The sequence below is a fragment of the Ovis canadensis genome, chromosome 1 (genome assembly GCF_042477335.2).
Source record: "Ovis canadensis isolate MfBH-ARS-UI-01 breed Bighorn chromosome 1, ARS-UI_OviCan_v2, whole genome shotgun sequence".
Lineage (NCBI taxonomy): Eukaryota > Metazoa > Chordata > Mammalia > Artiodactyla > Bovidae > Ovis > Ovis canadensis.
The window spans coordinates 90,645,253-90,662,482 of NC_091245.1; the positions used below are offsets into that span (position 1 = coordinate 90,645,253).

The window sequence follows — 17,230 nt, forward strand, 5'->3', positions numbered from 1 at the left end:
ATGTTTCTCTGAATTATGACTGGAATAAACTATACCCAATTTTTCTCTGCATGCTGTGCCCCAATGTTTAACTCTGCCTTACTCTTTTTTTTTTTAGTGTATGATTTCAGGTGTTAATTTCCCCAACCAAAACTGGGTACACTATTCTCTGCATAAGCAATTGTTGGATTTGATCTGAAAGGTTTTTTAAGTTGTAAAAGAAGCAACTAAATTTGCATAAAATAATTTAAATTCTGTATAAGACAAAAGAGTATAATAATAACCTAGTTTACAATCATAATTAGTTTCAACTTATTCTGGGTTTCTTATCAATGATACAAACAACTCCAAGCCAAATAACTCTGTATAATAAATTACACTAAAAAACTTTGAAAATAATTTTAATGACTACTATTTACCCCAAGAGCAGATATGACACATACCTGTATCTGAAGGACGTAAAAAGTCTGTGTCACAGGTGAAAAAGGTCTGATGGTCCTGAGCTGACAAATTCATGTCATAGTAAGTAAGTGGCTCTTTACCAGTCACCCAAGTGTATCTTTACCAAAACACAAGAAAATATGTAAATTGAACGTGAGAGAGCATCAATCAGCTACTTACTGCTACAAATTTTATTTAAGGACATTTCAAAAGCTTATTGTAATCAATAAAACAAAAGAGATAACCTACACAAACTACTTAGAGTACAATAATAAAACATCTAAAACCAAAAGGGAAAGGGCTAGATTATTCAACAAACAGTGCTTCAAAATTGAATCTGAATGGATAAAACAATTTGACTGAAACATATACCTCATTAAGTATACTTAAATTCTCAGTGAATCAGAATTAAATATGAGAAGTAAAACTACAAAGAAGCTATAAGAAAACACCCTAAAACCCTCAGGAATTAACAGCAGATAACAACCTGGCTAATAAATTAAAATAACTGATTTTTACTTTTCACCTATAAAATTGGCAAATCTATGTCATCAAGAGTGAAGTGGGATATTGATTCACACATATTCCTGTTATAAATTGGTATATACATTTCTCTTTCCAGAAATCAATTATATAGTATCAAGAGTCTTAGTGCCACAACTACTGAAGCCTGCATGCCTAGAGCCTATGCTCCACAACAAGAGAAGCTACAGCAATGAACAGCCTGTGCACCGCAAGGAAAAGTGGCCCCCACTTGCCACAATTAGCCTGGACGCAGCTATGAAGACTCAGCGTAACCAAAAACTAATTAATCAATTAGTTTTAAAAGAGGCTTAAAAATAGTCACACCTAGTTAGAGGATGGGCAAATGGAATTCCATTTTACCACTCTACTTTTATTTTTGAAATTTTTCAACATCAAAAGAAGAAAAAATTCAAAGGGAAGGAAAAAAACTGTTCACATCTTTCTATTCAGTAATCCTAGTGCTACAAATCAACCCTAAGAAAATAATCATATATGTGAAAAAATATTTATATATAAAGATATCCTTCTAGAGTAAATGTTAACAGTGAACTATATAATCTATGATCTGGAGAGGGGAGCAGTAGGTAAGTTATATATGGTACCTCTACAATAAGATATAGTACAACTGTCAAAATTCATGTTTTGAAGAAATTCTGCGGGAAATTCACATATGGTAAATTTCATATATTATGATGCTCAAGTTTTGTTTCTATATATGCATATATAGAAGAGAGTCTGGATAAAAACACTAATAGCAGTTATCTCTTCATGGTAGAAAAAGGTGTTTTTTTTTACTTTCTTTCTATACATCTCTTTATTTTCCAACTTTCTATGAATAGGTATATATTTTGCAATCAGAAAAGGTATTTTAAAAGCACATTATATATACATGATCAAAGATTTTTTAAGTTATTTAATAAGTTGTCTTGCTATTTAAAGTTTTTAGCTATTTTGTGAGAAATTATCATGAAGAAAAAAGAAAAAGCAAGTATTTGTTCACTTAGCAAAGTTTGGTACACATTCTAAAATCATAAAAAATTTTAACAATCTATATTAATCCCAAAATGATTCAAAGCAGTTAAAAAATACATGTATAGTATCAACAACTTAGGGATTCCCTGGTGGCTCAGCGGTAAAGAATCCACTTGTAGTGCAGTATGTGGATTCAATCCCTGGGTCAGGAAGATCCCCTGGAGAAGGAAATGGCAACCCAGTCCAGTATTCTTCCCTGGAAAATCTCAGGGACAGAGGAGACTGGCGGGCTACAGTCCATGAGGTCACAAAAATCAGACACAACTTAGCAACTACACAACAAAACAATAAATCAATCATCTAAATTAGAAGCAAATTTTAAAATTCTCAATAAAGTAAAACAAGGATTGGGCTATAAAATGGCCCACAGCAAAGAGTTCTATAAATTTGCTAGAGATGGGCTATAATACAAGTCTAAGGAGTGTATCAAGGCTGTATATTGTCACCCTGCTTATTTAACTTATATGCAGAGTACATCATGAGAAACGCTGGCCTGGAAGAAACACAAGCTGGAATGAAGACTGCCAGGAGAAATATCAACAACCTCACATATGCAGATGACACCACCCTTATGGCAGAAAGTGAAGAGGAACTAAAAAGCCTCTTGATGAACGTGAAAGAGGAGAGTGAAAAAGTTGGCTTAATGCTCAATATTCAGAAAACAAAGATCATGGCATCCGGTCCCATCACTTCATGGGAAATAGATGGGGAAACAGTGGAAACAGTGTCAGACTTTATTTTGGGGGGCTCCAAAATCACTGCAGATGGTGACTGCAGCCATGAAATTAACAGATGCTTACTCCTTGGAAGAAAAGTCATGACCAACCTAGATAGCATATTCAAAAGCAGAGACATTACTTTGCAGACTAAGGTCTGTCTAGTCAAGGCTACGGTTTTTCCAGTAGTCATGTGTGGATGTGAGAGTTGGACTTTGAAGAAGGCTGAGCACTGAAGAATTGATGCATTTGAACTGTGGTGTTGGAGAAGACTCTTGAGAGTCCCTTGGACTGCAAGGAGATCCAACCAGTCCATTCTGAAGGAGATCAGCCCTGGGATTTCTTTGGAAGGAATGATGCTAAAGCTGAAACTCCAGTACTTTGGCCACCTCATGAGAAGAGTTGACTCACTGGAAAAGACTCTGATGCTGGGAGGGATTGGGGGCAGGAGGAGAAGGGGACGACAGAGGATGAGATGGCTGGATGGCATCACTGACTCAATGGACGTGAGTGTGAGTGAACTCCGGGAGTTGGTGATGGACAGGGAGCCCTGGCATGCTGCGATTCACGGGGTCGCAGAGAGTCGGACACGACTGAGCGACTGAACTGAACTGAAGCTTCCCAGAACCACACAATAATTACCAATGCATTTTAGACTTTCACTTTAAGACAAACTAATCATTCAAAAAGAAGCATTAAGAGTTCCTTATCCTGGGCTTCCCTGGTGGCTCGCTGGTCAAGAATCCGCCTGCCAATGCAGGCATGGGTTCAATCCCTGATCCGGGAAGATCCCGCAGGCTGCAGAACAACACAGCCTGTGCACCACAACAATTGAGCCTTTGTTCTAGATCCCAGGAACCACAGCTACTGAGCCCATGTGCCACAATTACTGAAGCTTGTGCGCCTAGAGCCTGTGTTCCACAACAAGAGAAGCCATGACAATGAGAAGCCAGCACACCACAACTAGAGAAAAGCCCACGCGGCAACAAAGACCCAGCACAGCCAAAAATAAACAAATAAGTAAAATTATAAAGAGTTCCTTATACTAAGATAAGAAATTTCTCTTTAAGATTTTCATGAAGTAGATACCATAAGATAGTAAGAATAACAGCCTAAAAGCTCTTTAATAAACACAGTGAGAAGTTCAAGGACCTGTTTCTTGCAGAATCCCTTAATATAGGCTAATTGTATCTATCAGAAAAGGCTAGCTTTGACTTCCCAGGATGTGACTGTCCTACACTATCAAGTACTTAGGCACAGGGATTACTGCTTAATCATTTTGCATCCCCGTCATTTTGTACAATGTCCACATACAGTAGACATAAACTATTCCTTGTTCAATGAATTAAATGACATACCCCATGCTATCCCCAGGTAAAACACAGCCCCTTTCCAAACAAATAAAGTTATCTTTTGTCATAAGTTTCAAAAGTTTTCTCATTTAAAGTAAAAACCAGAAGAACAATGGACACAATAGCGTAGCCAGGGAATGGCAATATAAAATACAATATAAAAATAGCATACCCTGTACTGTTGCACAAATGAAATTTATATTCACATTCAGATTGATATCTTCTAGCAAACTATCAAATAACTGTCAAATTTGAAATTGAGCACATATGCACAGGAATATGCTGACATTTATAATTTTTCTTAACCTCATGAATTCTTTGAAAAGGCTTTCTGTCATAAACCAAGGACCAAATGTACACTTATTATATATCACAAACATGGCTTGAAGCAATGTTTCTCATGATAAAAGTAAACATATTCAAGATGCAGAAAATTAAACTCTGGGCTAATCATTTTACCTTATTATATATCCAAAACTCCAACTAGAAGAGCTGATATATCTGTAAAAATAAATGTTTCCATAATACATTTACTCTAAAACCAATGCCATAATTATACTGAAAGCAAAATGTAATACCTCCTATATTCTGCTCCTCTGAAAAGATTTAGAGGATTTCTCCATACTTTACATTCTAAAAAAAAACAAAGAGAAAAAGGGGGGAATTAAGACAGTTTAATGTAGTTAAATACTAATTTAGCCAACATGGTAAACACAGTGCTGGCCACGTATAACACAAAGAAGAATAAGGCATGGATCATCCCTGCTGTCACACAGCATGTAATCAAATCTAGTTATTCCCTTATTTCTGCCTCCATGACCTTTGGTCTACAATTCAAGTACAGCGCTTACCATATTACAAAGTGACTGTTTGGTTTACAGTTTCTCCCTTCAAAATATAAGCTTTTAAAACTTTGCTCATTTTTGCATTTCTAGAACCTACCACAGAATCTGAACTAACTTGCTTAACTGAATTACATGTGGCATGAGAATCAGTTATGTAAAGTATCACCTAAACTGTGTGAAAAGTGCTATGGCAGAGAGCTGTTTTGGTCTAAGAATAAAAAGGAAGTGATTCAGTTTGCTCTGGAGAAATAACAGGAGACTTTAGAAAGGAGGTGACAGTTAAACTTGTTTTTGTTGTTGTTTAGTCATTCGATGGACATGAGTCTGAGCAAGCTTCGGGAGCTCGTGAAGGACAGGGAAGCCTGGCATGCTGCAGTCCATGGGGTTGTAAAGAGTCAGACATGACTGAGCGACTGAACTGAACTTAGTCACTAGGTCATGTCTGATTCCTTGCAACCTCATGGACTGCAGTGCGCCAGGCTTTAAACTTGAACCACTGTAAAAAATGAATAGATTGTTGTCAGATGAAGAATATTCTCAGCAGAAGTAGTATTAGAAAATCACACAGCATAGTTCAATTAGAGTACATGGTGGAAGATTAAAGTACACAGTAGAAGGTGAGAGGGCTGCCGTGATGGCTCAGATGGTAAAGAACCTGCCTGCGATGTGGGAGACCTGAGTTCAACCCCTGGTTTGGGAAGATGCCCTGGAGAATGGAAGGCCAACCCACTTTGGTATTCTTGCTTGGAGAATTCCAGGGACAGAGAAGCCTGGCAAGCTATAGTCCATGGGTTGCAAAGAGTCGGAGATGACTGAGCAACACCTAAGAAGGTGAGGAGAGATGTAAATGAGGCTACAGAACAGACTGGGGGAAACTGATGAAGGAGCTTATACACTACATAAAGAGCTTAGATATTATTCTTAGTAAGAAGCCATCAAATGTTTATAAATAGAAAGAGAACAAATATCAGGTCTTTGTTTAGATCAGTAGTTGTCAAAGTACCATTCACGGAACTACAAAGTAACAATACATTTCATAATAAATGAGAAGGCATTATTTGCCTTTTTAACTTTTTGAGTGAGTGAAGTCGCTTAGTCATGTCTGACTCTTTGCAACCCCATGGACTGTAGCCTACCAGGCTCCTCTGTCCATGGGATTTTCCAGGCAAGAATATTGGAGTGGGTTGTCATTTCCTTCTCCAGAAGATCTTCCTGACCAGGGATTGAACCCAGGTGTCCCTCATTGTAGGTAGACGCTTTACCGTCTGAGCCACCCTGAGAGCGAGGGCGTCCTTAAATTTTGTGCCCCAAGCATCTGACTTGCCTCACACTAGTGCAAGTCCTGCAAAGTTGGGCTGATGGTACAAAATCAATGGTTTGTAAAACTGCTGGTATTTTTTTTTTTAACTGCTGGTATTTTAAACTAGTAGTCATTGGATTCCTCACCCCTAATCTAGTAAACAGGCAAACAAATATGAAAGTTGTCTTCAATATAAGCAATTGTTTTTTGAGCTGAACTAACTTTTTTTTTCTGTGGAGTATCACTTTTATCTGAAAGAATCACCAAGAGACAACTTTATGATTATTCAGATAAATACCTGGCAGACATTTTTCTCAATGAACAAAGTAGGTCTGCCAAATTCAAGGAAGAAAAAACAGTACTTGCTGATGATGATAAAATTTGAACTTTCAAGTACATATTAGAATTTTGAAAAACTTATATTAGTTACCATGAACTTTACAATTTCCCAATACTTACAGGCTTTTCTGTGAAATTAGTGGAGATATTAATAAATCTCATTTTAAAAAACTAACAATGAATCAATATTTGGAAGACATACATAACTCAGTGAATGAGTATTTTCTAAATGAACAATGAAAGACCCATTCAAAATGGGACACCAAGGGATTTTAATGTAACAGAACATGCAGAGTTAATTGGTATAGCATCAGATTCCATACTGCAACTAAACTTTAAGAAAGTATCTCTCAGTAAATTTTGCTGTTGTATTAAAAAAGAATATCCACAACTTTCTGAAAAGGTTATTAAACTATTTTTCCCTTTTCCAACTATGCATCTGTGTGAAAACAGATTTTCTTCATAGATGTCAACCAGAACATTTCACAACAGGCAATGCCAGAAGCAGATATGAGAATAAGCTATTTTTTTTAATTAAGCTAGATAATAAAGAGATTTAAATGAATGTAAAGCAATGGCAGTCTTCTGATTAAAATTTCCTATTTGGGGAAATGTAATTATTTTTCATGATATGTGTATTAGCTCAGGCTACCATAACTAAATACCATAGATTGGGTATAGTTATATTAGAGGTTAGAGCTTCAACACATGAATTTGAGGTGGGAGAGAGTTCAGTTTATAGAAATATGTTAACATGCAATGGGTTTCTGTTATTTTTAAAATAATTAATATTGTTAAAATTTGTTTCAATTTCTAATATGGTAAATATTGGGCATATAATCACTATTTAAACAAAAGCTCTGTGAGGTACTCAATCATTTTGAAGAGTATAAAGATTCCTAGATCTAAAAAGTTTTTGAGAACCACTTTCTTATAGTAAGGGGAGAGAACGTGCTAAAAGGAGAAGTATCATAGGCAAGGAAACTAGTTAGGATGCACAGCAATAATCCAGGAAAGAGACATTTAAGGCCCAGATATGGGCAATGAATGCTGAACTAAAAGGTAGAACAGAGTCAAGATAATTTTTGAGGGGAAAACAATGAGGATCAATAGTCTGGAGAAGGAAGGGGAAATAAAAGAGATATTATCTAAAACAATTCAAAGGTTTCTCTTATGGAAATTAATAGATTTTAGGATTATGGAGAGTATCTATTGAAAGAAAATTAGCAGCTTCACTTTGGACTGTAAGCTTAGGATTGCTGAGGGCCATCAAAGGTGAAGATTTCTAGCAGAGTTAGAAATGTGGGTCTAGAATATAAAAGAGATCTTGAGGGCAGAAATTTAAAATTGGCTCTCCCAATATATACGTCTATGGAAGACAACATTATAGAGTAAAATGCAGATACCCAGGGAGAAAAAGTGGAACCAAAGAACTTTGACTCAGTCTCATAATAGGGTGTAAGACTGTAGAATGCATTATTGTTTTAATTATTTACAACTGGACCATGAGCTTCCTTATGACAGATCTATGTCATATTCATTTTAACACGCCTTATTCTTGAGAGCTTGTTTGGAGGTTCTAGCAGGGCAGCGCAGCTACTCGTATATCCTTGACCAAAGACTGGTCCTCCTCTCTCGGGGATGGTCATACTCTTCCACCGAGCACACAGCTTTGGGAGGGATGCACATGGAGCAGTGAGGGAGGAAGGGGACACCTGCCTAGCCAGCCAGATGAGCCGAATCAACCCTGGCAATCAACAGGGTGACAGATGTCACAACCAGATCACCCTCACATCCAATATGCCTTATTCTTAAGAGTTCTATAATGATTTTATGAAAGGGGAGAAAGGAGAAGAGGAAAGAAAATTACCATTGTTCCTTCCCGTACTTCCTGAATGACTGTCAATCCCATCCCTACTAATCCTGGTTAACTCCCACTCATGCTTTATGGCTCAGTTTAAATGGTTCTTTCTCAGAGAACTTCCCTGACCACACATAAAAAGTGCCATCAATTTCACTCAGGTAGTATTTTTCTACTAAAGTAATATAAATTTCATGTCTAGTTTACTGAACAAATGAAACATTATGGCATTCTACAGAATTAACTCATTTGTATTATTACCATATGATTATAACCTACACCAAATGAAAGTGAAAGTGAAGTCACTCAGTCCTGTCCAACTCTTTGAGACCCCATGGACTGTAGCCTACCAGGCTCCTCTGTCCATGGGATTTTCATACCAAATGAAAGGAACAATAATCCAAAAATGTCACTTCTATCTGGCTTCAAAGATTTTACTTTCCTAATTGTATAATTACTAGATACATATAGAAGAATGGTCTACAATTTAAGTATGACAGCAGAATATTCATACATTGATAACAGATTTTGATGTCTTTGTAAATATACTGACAAGAAAAAATATTTTTCCTAACTTTGCTCTCTTGGCAGAGATGGCTAATTGTCTCTGTTCTTTCCTTTATCAGTAATAAGATCCCCTTATCACCTGGGCACATGTACACTGAGAAAATGATTACAATTTCTAACCTCCCTTACAGCTAGTTCTAGCCATTTGATAAAGATCTGACCAGTGGAAAGTAAGTCAAAATAGTATGTAATGCTTCTGGGAAGTATCCTTGGCTGCTGTGGGGAAAGTGTCTTTCTCCTGGCCTGTTCTCCTTCCTGCTGACTAGAATGTGGACTTAATGGCTAAAGCCAGAGCAACTGTCTGGGAACACAAGGAAAAACTGCACAGGAGATGGCAGGCTAATAAAACAGAAGGAGTAAAAAAAAAAAAATAGGCCTCTGATGATCATTGCTCTCCATATCAGCCATTAAACCTATATTTAAAGGACAGACAAACTTCTATTGTTAAACGTTTTCTATCTGCCACGGTCAAACACAATCTTAACTATACAGCTCTGAAAACACATTTCATTTCACCTGACAAATTCTGCCTGCTGGTTTCGCTCTCTCTGTTGTTGGAAGGAAAACCTGGCTCTGAAATGCTGCTTTCTGTTCCTCCCATCAATGGTCGCAAATGGCTTACAGAAACTTGCTCAATAAAAGATGTGCCATGCTTATGAAAGTACCACCATTCAAATATCTGTGACAAAGAGAAAACATCTTTCATTTAAAACAGAACTGATCAGCAGATATGAGCTCAAGTCAATACATTCTCTCAAGACATTCCTGTTTAATTCAGTCTTTTAAATGTACTCTCCTTTCAAAAAACAAGCCAAACACAAGATTCCCTGATAACACATACCAAGCTGAGGTAAAATGCCTTTTTATAGCTTTGCCATAAAATTCAGACAAGCTTATGCAACACTAGAAGAAACAGGCCTGTAAATAAAGCATTTAAAAAACAGTAAGTGTCTAAGCTATTAATAATATGTTATGTTACAATGTCATTTTAGTCTATCTGTAGCACAACTAAAAGAAAAATAATTTTGAAACAACTAGTATGATGTGCTTTGGAGAAGGCGATGGCACCCCACTCCAGTACTCTTGCCTGGAAAACCCCATGGATGGAGGAGCCTGGTAGGCTGCGGTCCCTGGGGTCGCAAAGAGTCCGACACGACTGAGCGACTTCCCTTTCACTTTTCACTTTCATGCATTGGAGGAGGAAATGGCAACCCACTCCAGTGTTCTTGCCTGGAGAATCCCAGGGACGGGGGAGCCTGGTGGGCTGCCGTCTATGGGGTCACACAGAGTCAGACACGACTGAAGTGACTCAGCAGCAGCAGCAGCAGTATGATGTGCTTAACCACTAGACTAGGGTTAGAATGCCCACAGTGACTTCCAATTCAGCCATACTTTAGCTGTGTGTTTTGTGTAAGTCACTTAAATTCTCAGAGCCTCAATGTCCTATCGAGCAAATGGGGTTGACAAGAATTAGAAGTTCTTCTGAACAATAAAGTATTAATCCAGTATTTGGCAGTACTATTAATGTAGGTTAAGAGTCAGGTTGTTTCCCATACTGAACTACTTAAAAATCAGGATATTCCTTTCTTTCTGTTTCCACAGTTTATCACCATTATAAGAGGCAATCGAAAGCAGCTCTCTGTGTTGAATTAGCAGAGTGTTTCATATTTGGATATTCCAGCCTTTTCAACTCCCTTTGCTGGCTTCTTTGGGTGTGAGCTTAAACGACATGTCCAAAGGGAATTTTTCCTGATTCCACAGAATGGAAAACTATTTTATGCACTCCCATAGGCTCTTTTTTTCTTTTCAGAGTAATCTTTGTACTCATAATAACTAAACAACTGGCTTTGCTGCTATTCTTCAAGCTCCCAAGCATACAACCTCTTCAGGTAGAAATAACACAGCACAACTAGCTTCCTCATTTCAGGTGGTAGAAGAAATTATAAATAAACTTTGCTAATAAAAACTCATCAATATTTCAAGGGTAATGACACAGTTCAACCTTTAAAATGTTACTTGAATTCCTAATTTTTATAAATTTAAAACTCTGATTTGAAAAAAGTAACAAATTTTAAAAACTGTTTTACATATTATATGTTATGAATCAATATTATATATATATGTGTGTGTGTGTGTCTAAGTTTTCTCCCCTCCTTATGAATGAGAAAATTAGGACTCAATTCATGTTACTTGCCCAAATGGCAGAGTCAAGACTCAAAACTACATCTGCTGGTTCCAAGACCAGTGCTTTTTCCACTATATCAGCTGTTTAAATATAGTTTATCTCCTTTATTTAGATTTTTATCAGTTCAGTTCAGTCGCTCAGTCGTGTCCCACTCTTTGTGACCCCATGGACTGCAGCATGCCAGGCCTCCCTGTCCCTCACAAACTTCCAGGGTTTACTCAAACTCATGTACATTGAGTCGGTGATATTATCCAACCATCTCATCCTCTGTCATCCCCTTCTCCTCCCGCCTTCAATCTTTCCTAGCATCAGGGTCTTTTCAAATGAGTCAGTTCTTTCCATCAGGTGGCCAAAGTATCGGAGTTTCAGCTTCAACATCAGTCCTTCCAATGAATATTCAGAACTGATTTCTTTTAGGATGGACTGATTAGGTCTCCTTGCAGTTTATTCTATGGCAAAATATGCTAAATTATGAAAAGGTTTCATCCAGAATTCAACAATTTTTTTTTAAGTCAAGAGAAAAGTCTCTTTTTCATCTGGCATTTCTCTTTAACAAAATGGTAAAGTGTCCCTATAGGAAAAAAAAAAAAAACAAACCTCCAATACAAATGCTATTATTTTTACATTTCTACTATAGTTACAGAGCACCACCTAGAGATGAGAAAAAATTCAGAAAAATTTCATTCGCCATGCATGCCATAATACTTCCTAAGATTTTTATCTGTAGCAGTATTTTTCCAAAGTTGATTCTAGGAAATACTAGCTCCTAAGGATATTAATAAAGATTACAAAATTTTTAAAAATCTTTTTAAATTAAAAATGATACCATGGTTAAATAAAGCAAGAGGAAACTGAATTAAACAGGTTTTTGTGTAATTTCTTAGAATAACATGGCCAAAATTCATCAAGTGCTACTATGTTGTTGCAAGTTTTCACACACATTATCTCATTTAATCCTCATAACTGTGAAACTGATACTATTTTTTTTTTTTTGCCAAATCAGGCAGCTCATGGGATCTTAAGGTTCTGGACCAGGGATCCAACCTGGCCTTCAGCAGTCAAACCAGGGAGCCCTAAACCAATGGACCACAAGGGAATTCCCAAATTGATACTATTATAATCCCCAATGTATAGATGAGGAAATTGGAGCTTTAGAAAAGTTAATTCACTTGCTTGAAGTCACACAACTAAAGTGATGGTTAGTCTAGTTTCCAAACTCTACTCTTAAGCACTCTAGAGAGATAAAACACTCTAGGCAGGTAGACTATAAGCCCAATTCAAGACACATATAAATTTTTAGTCTGCTCAATGTTGCCAGCATTAAAGTACTGGAAGACTTAAGATAAAAACTTTACATCCAGGTTTTCTTGAAATCATTTGAAAAAACTGAAAGTTCTAGTAATACGGTCTGCAAATCTACATGGCAACAATTATCTAGAAGGACCATAGCCTTTTCTAGAAGGAACATGTACTGTCCAGATTATCGAGTCTTCAAAGTAAATAAAAATTTTATTTTTTACACTCTGCCCATTTTACTCATTTTTGTTACTACGCCAAGCTTATGAGCATTTAGTTGGGGAATTCGCCTCCCGCTACACTCCCCACAACATACAGTCTTTTATATACAAATGAATACTACCAATCTCTAAAAGTAGAGAGGAAGTTGCAGTGTTTTTTAAAATGTTTTCACATTTTAAGAATGCTAATCTATAAGTATTTATAATTATTATAACCATTTAAAGAGATTTGATTTTTAGATAAACACCAAAGCATGAAGGAAATGGAAACTACTTACAAATATTAGTCCTGATATTAGAGAAGATGTCCCTGTAAGTGCCACATAGAATCTGGGTGTCAATGAATTTAAAAATACTGTCACTGCCAAAAAAAAACAAAAAACAAAAAAAAACACAAATCAACGTTTAAAAGTATTGAAGTTACAAATATGTAGGTGTCTTTATGAGTGGAGGAATATAAGTAGATTAATATCTAGTATGAGATTCATTTGAAAAAGTAACTTTTTAAAATGCTACTTTGCATTCTCATTGTATCATATCTTAAAAATGCCTTCACACATGTAAGGAGATCATTTAGCTTCCTGTTGAGAATAAAACCAAGAACATCATAATTTAGACAAGACCTTTTGCAGTTCCACCACATATATTACAAAGGAGGATTAAAACTATTTTCTAATTATTTTGGTGACATCCAAATCAGTGTTTCAAATTAGAGAGAAGGAAATAGTGTAGTATTTGACAGGTCACCTAGAGAGGCAAAATAGCCCAAAGAGAACAGCACACTAAATGGTTCCTATATCTGATTCACTGAAAACCTGGACCAGACTCTTCACTTCAAATAACAGTCTCATAAATACTTTGGGTTTTAGAAAGAAATAAAAATCTGTAAAGTCACTGACTCTCAGCTGAATGGCATAATTAATACGTAAAAAAAAAAAGAACTCAATGAGTAACATTTCACTGAGCGTACAAACCACTAGTAAACACTTCATTAACCTGTAACAGAAACACCAAATTAGCTTTTTCAAACAGTCTAGGAAGGTCAACTTATCTAGCTTGTTTTAGTGTGTTAGTTGTATCTGGATTTACATACTCAGTTCTTAAAAAGTCCAAATATTTCAGAATATTATCTCAGTCTTTCATGTTATCTCACAGAATAGAAAACGGAACACTTGCCTCCTCTTTCTACAGAAAAATAAAACAGCACTGACAGACAAAATCGTCACACAATAGAAATATTCACTTTAATCTGAGGTTGCCGATTTGTAATGACATGGTAAGAGGCCCTGGCTCGCATCCACTCTGACCCGGCTACAGCTAAAGGATATTTGCAGAATCCAAGGGATCGTCACCTCTTAGATGTCTTTGGGTCTTCAGCCCACACTACACAGCAAGCTCTCTACCAATGTTGAAAGAAAGAACTAAGGAAAGTACCCACTACTGTTTGTGGCTCTCTTTCTCTTTACTTCCCGTATTGTTCTATTTTATTACTCAAGATAAAGCCTAAAACAGAGAACGGACAAAAATATATCGGAAACTATTTCTTGACAACGCTATTTTAAAACATGAGAATAGTTGGCTACGATCGTGATGTTTTCTGTTAGATGTTTTGTTGTCTGGGTGTGGGTTCTCTCAGCTGAGTGGCGGGAGACTCAAAGGGTGTACATAAATTCTGCATCCAGGTCTGAAATTGCTCTCATCTGCCCTATCACCTGAAGCTTACAGCTTGTCAGATGGTTTCTCTTAGGGCGCAAGAGGGCACACGAGAGAGGGCGGATCTTAAGAGTTCCGGGAGGAGCCGGCGGCTGCAGCTCAAGTTTGACAATCAGCTGCGGCCTCAGAGAAAAAGAATCCACTCGGTCGCTTAAACTAACTCATTCTCTGAGGCCCTCCAGTGATAAGGAAATCTCAGCGCTTTGGCCTTTGCCCCCGACACCTCTAACTGCCCCCTACCCGGACCGCCGCCCGTCCCCGGGGAGCTCTGGGCCTCTCACCCGCTGCCAAATTGTCACACAGCCTCAGCGGGACCCTCAGAGCGTAAAGCAGCCCCAGCCCCGCCACGAACCACAGTGAGGCCCCAATTCCCGCCAGACCAGCCCGCAGCCGCTCCCTCCAGCCCAGCGGCGGGCTTAAGCCGTGAACAGGGGCAGAAGGAGACGCTGCAGCAATCGCTGCTTCACCTAAGCCGTCACTGTCCGCCATCTTGCCGCTCCCGCTAGCGCCGGGAGTTGGGAGGGGAGAAGGGCAGGAAAGCGGGAGTCGGGAATCCTGGGATAGTGGCGGACCTAAAGTTGGTCTCCGTGAAAACTGATAGTCCCAGGGAACGGGGACGAAGACCTGGAAAGTGGAGGAACGCCCCAGGACTGAGCTACCTATTCCTTCCGAGGGAGGGAAAGGGCGGATGGCGGCACCTATTCTGGAGGAACTGAACTGTGACCCCCGGGGTGAAGTGTTTTAGCCTCCAGACGAATAAGGATCGCCTTCCACCCCATTCGTAGGGTTGAAAAACCCACCAACCGTTCCAGAGTCCGAGCAGCACTAAGCCCTTTGGGCTCGGCTATCATGGAGAGCACTGATACTGGGAAAATCTACAGGAGTAGCGACGGCAATTTGGTCGGCTGGAGCTCGGGCGCCAATACCAGTCAAAACACTCTCCCAACGTCCCATAGATGAATAGGGAAATGGCTGCAGCTCTGGCAATTCCAGTCGAAACACGCTCCCAACGTCCCCAAAATAAGTGGGGAAATGAATGTAACTCAGTGAGAAAGACAGATTTAAAATTAAAGTTAGCCGACTTCCTTGGGCGCCGAGGCCCGGGGCCATCACCCCCGCCCGTAACTGACATGGCGCTCTCGCGGTCGGCGTTTCCGGGCGGGTCCTTCCGACGCCCCTCGCTGTGATTCCATCACTCGGCTTTCTTCCCAGCCTCCTTCGCGCCAGGGCCGGGCTGGGCCAGAGCAGCCCAAGATGGCCGACTTCGAGGATCGGGTGTCGGATGAGGAGAAGGTAAGGGGTTCGCCTCTCTCTCTTGCCTCTTCCCGGGACAGGGCAGGGAGGCCCGACCTGACTGGGGTGGGAACCCCGGCAGTGCACCCAGGAGAAGAAAGCTTCTCGGTCTGTGCCGGCATACGGTCCCCGCAGTCGGGACGCTTCGCTGCCCTTTTAGGGGCTTTCGTCTGCCTCACGGTGGCCCCAGTTCCCCATTCCTCAACTCTCTTTTACTCCTGGGCCTGAGGCACAACCTGGTGACCTTCCTGCGAGAGAAGAGACCTTCCGTTATTGAACTGTGACTGTGGACCTTTTTTGTATTTGAGAAAGGGGACGATGATGATGTCGCGACGAATCAAGAAGCAATTATTTTACCGCCTTCAGCGGTTGGGGCTCACCCCATCCCCCCATTTTTAGATATGATTGGGGCTAGTTTAGGGCGAGTCACTTCCTGGTCAGGGTGGCCTCTTAACTTCCCTTTTGCTCCTCCTTCCTCAGGAAGTGATTTTGCTGTCACGACTCCTCGACAGGGAGAGGTCTCTAATATATCGGCCACCTATCCTCCTACACCTCTTTTCCCACATACTACCGGCTAAACTAACTCGCGGTAATAAATGTGTAAGGCTCAGGGACATTGGCTTCAGAATCTGAACACGCTTTTCTCTGTAACACTCCTTTGATTGTACGTATACGGCCCCCGCGGTGACTCTGTCCCTTGCGTCTTTTAACGATAATTTTTGAAAAACAGTTTTCGACTTTTTTCTTAACAAGATTAGCCAACGAATTCTTTCTTTTTTAACTCCAGAAAGGTTTTATGTCGCACATAAACAATATTAACACATGCAAGTCTGGACAAAGCTTCCTGCTTTCTTTGGTGCTCCACTGTGATGTCTTTGATTATAGTTGAACTTGTCAGTGTGTAATTTGTATGCTTTTTTTTTTTTCTGTATGCTTATTTCTTTAAGAGTGTCTTAAGTACAAGAGAATATTCCACCTTAGGTGGAATGATTTTTTTCCTGACAACTGCAAACTTTGCATAACAGTTTGTCAGGCTTTTCAGTAAATAGGTTAAAGATTTTAGAACTTGTGAATATTACAATGATTTCACAACATAATTCGTAGTAGGACAAGGAATTTCCCACAGTGACTCTTAAAAAATGTATATCTCTGAATGCTCTGTAAATGTATCTGGGTTTTCTTGGACTGTTTATGATCCAAGAGTCCTCTGTGTGGAATAACTTGATATATCATATACACCATGCCATTTTGAAATGCTGAAGAAAGCGCTGAACATTCACAAGCCATTGAACAACACTTCAGAATTAGATTTTCTCTTACTTGGAAATTGATTCTCATAAATGTAAGATATAGCGGGGCAAGGACATTTTATACTGTATGTGAACTTACGCTAGAGAGAAAACTGTTAACATAATAAAGTTTATTCTAAAGGCAAAAAGTTATAATTCAGATGAAGTTAAATTACAGTGAAAATCATGGGATAGCAAAGCATTTGTGAGCCTAACTGATGGCCCACTTAAGCAAAATTTCACTAGGAATTTAAGATAATAAACTTTGAAGTTTAC

At 38.8% G+C, this 17,230-nt stretch overlaps 2 protein-coding genes across 31 annotated transcripts in view; one reads left to right on the forward strand and one right to left on the reverse strand.

Annotated features, from left to right (window-relative positions):
• The window catches only part of ST7L (suppression of tumorigenicity 7 like), a 140,942-nt gene extending 124,854 nt beyond the window's left edge, over positions 1–16,088 (reverse strand). For 8 of the 30 annotated variants that reach the window (XM_069600497.1, XM_069600516.1, XM_069600534.1 and 5 more), the window contains exons 1-5: positions 14,654–14,895; positions 12,938–13,020; positions 9,474–9,636; positions 4,624–4,678; positions 423–538 (exon numbers count right to left, since the gene is read on the reverse strand). In XM_069600497.1, coding sequence (XP_069456598.1) covers positions 423–538; positions 4,624–4,678; positions 9,474–9,636; positions 12,938–13,020; positions 14,654–14,861 — 625 coding nt within the window. In that variant the 5' untranslated portion in view covers positions 14,862–14,895. Of the gene's footprint in view, positions 1–422; positions 539–4,623; positions 4,679–9,473; positions 9,637–12,937; positions 13,021–14,011; positions 14,163–14,653; positions 14,903–15,172 lie in introns of those variants that run through there. The other 22 variants (XM_069600610.1, XM_069600581.1, XM_069600569.1 and 19 more) reach the window with 13 other exon arrangements.
• CAPZA1 (capping actin protein of muscle Z-line subunit alpha 1) overlaps positions 14,430–17,230 on the forward strand; it is a 43,696-nt gene continuing 40,895 nt past the window's right edge. Inside the window, exon 1 of the mRNA XM_069600752.1 lies at positions 14,430–15,665. Within this exon, the coding sequence (XP_069456853.1) occupies positions 15,627–15,665 (39 nt within the window). The 5' untranslated portion in view covers positions 14,430–15,626. The remainder of the gene's footprint in view (positions 15,666–17,230) is intronic.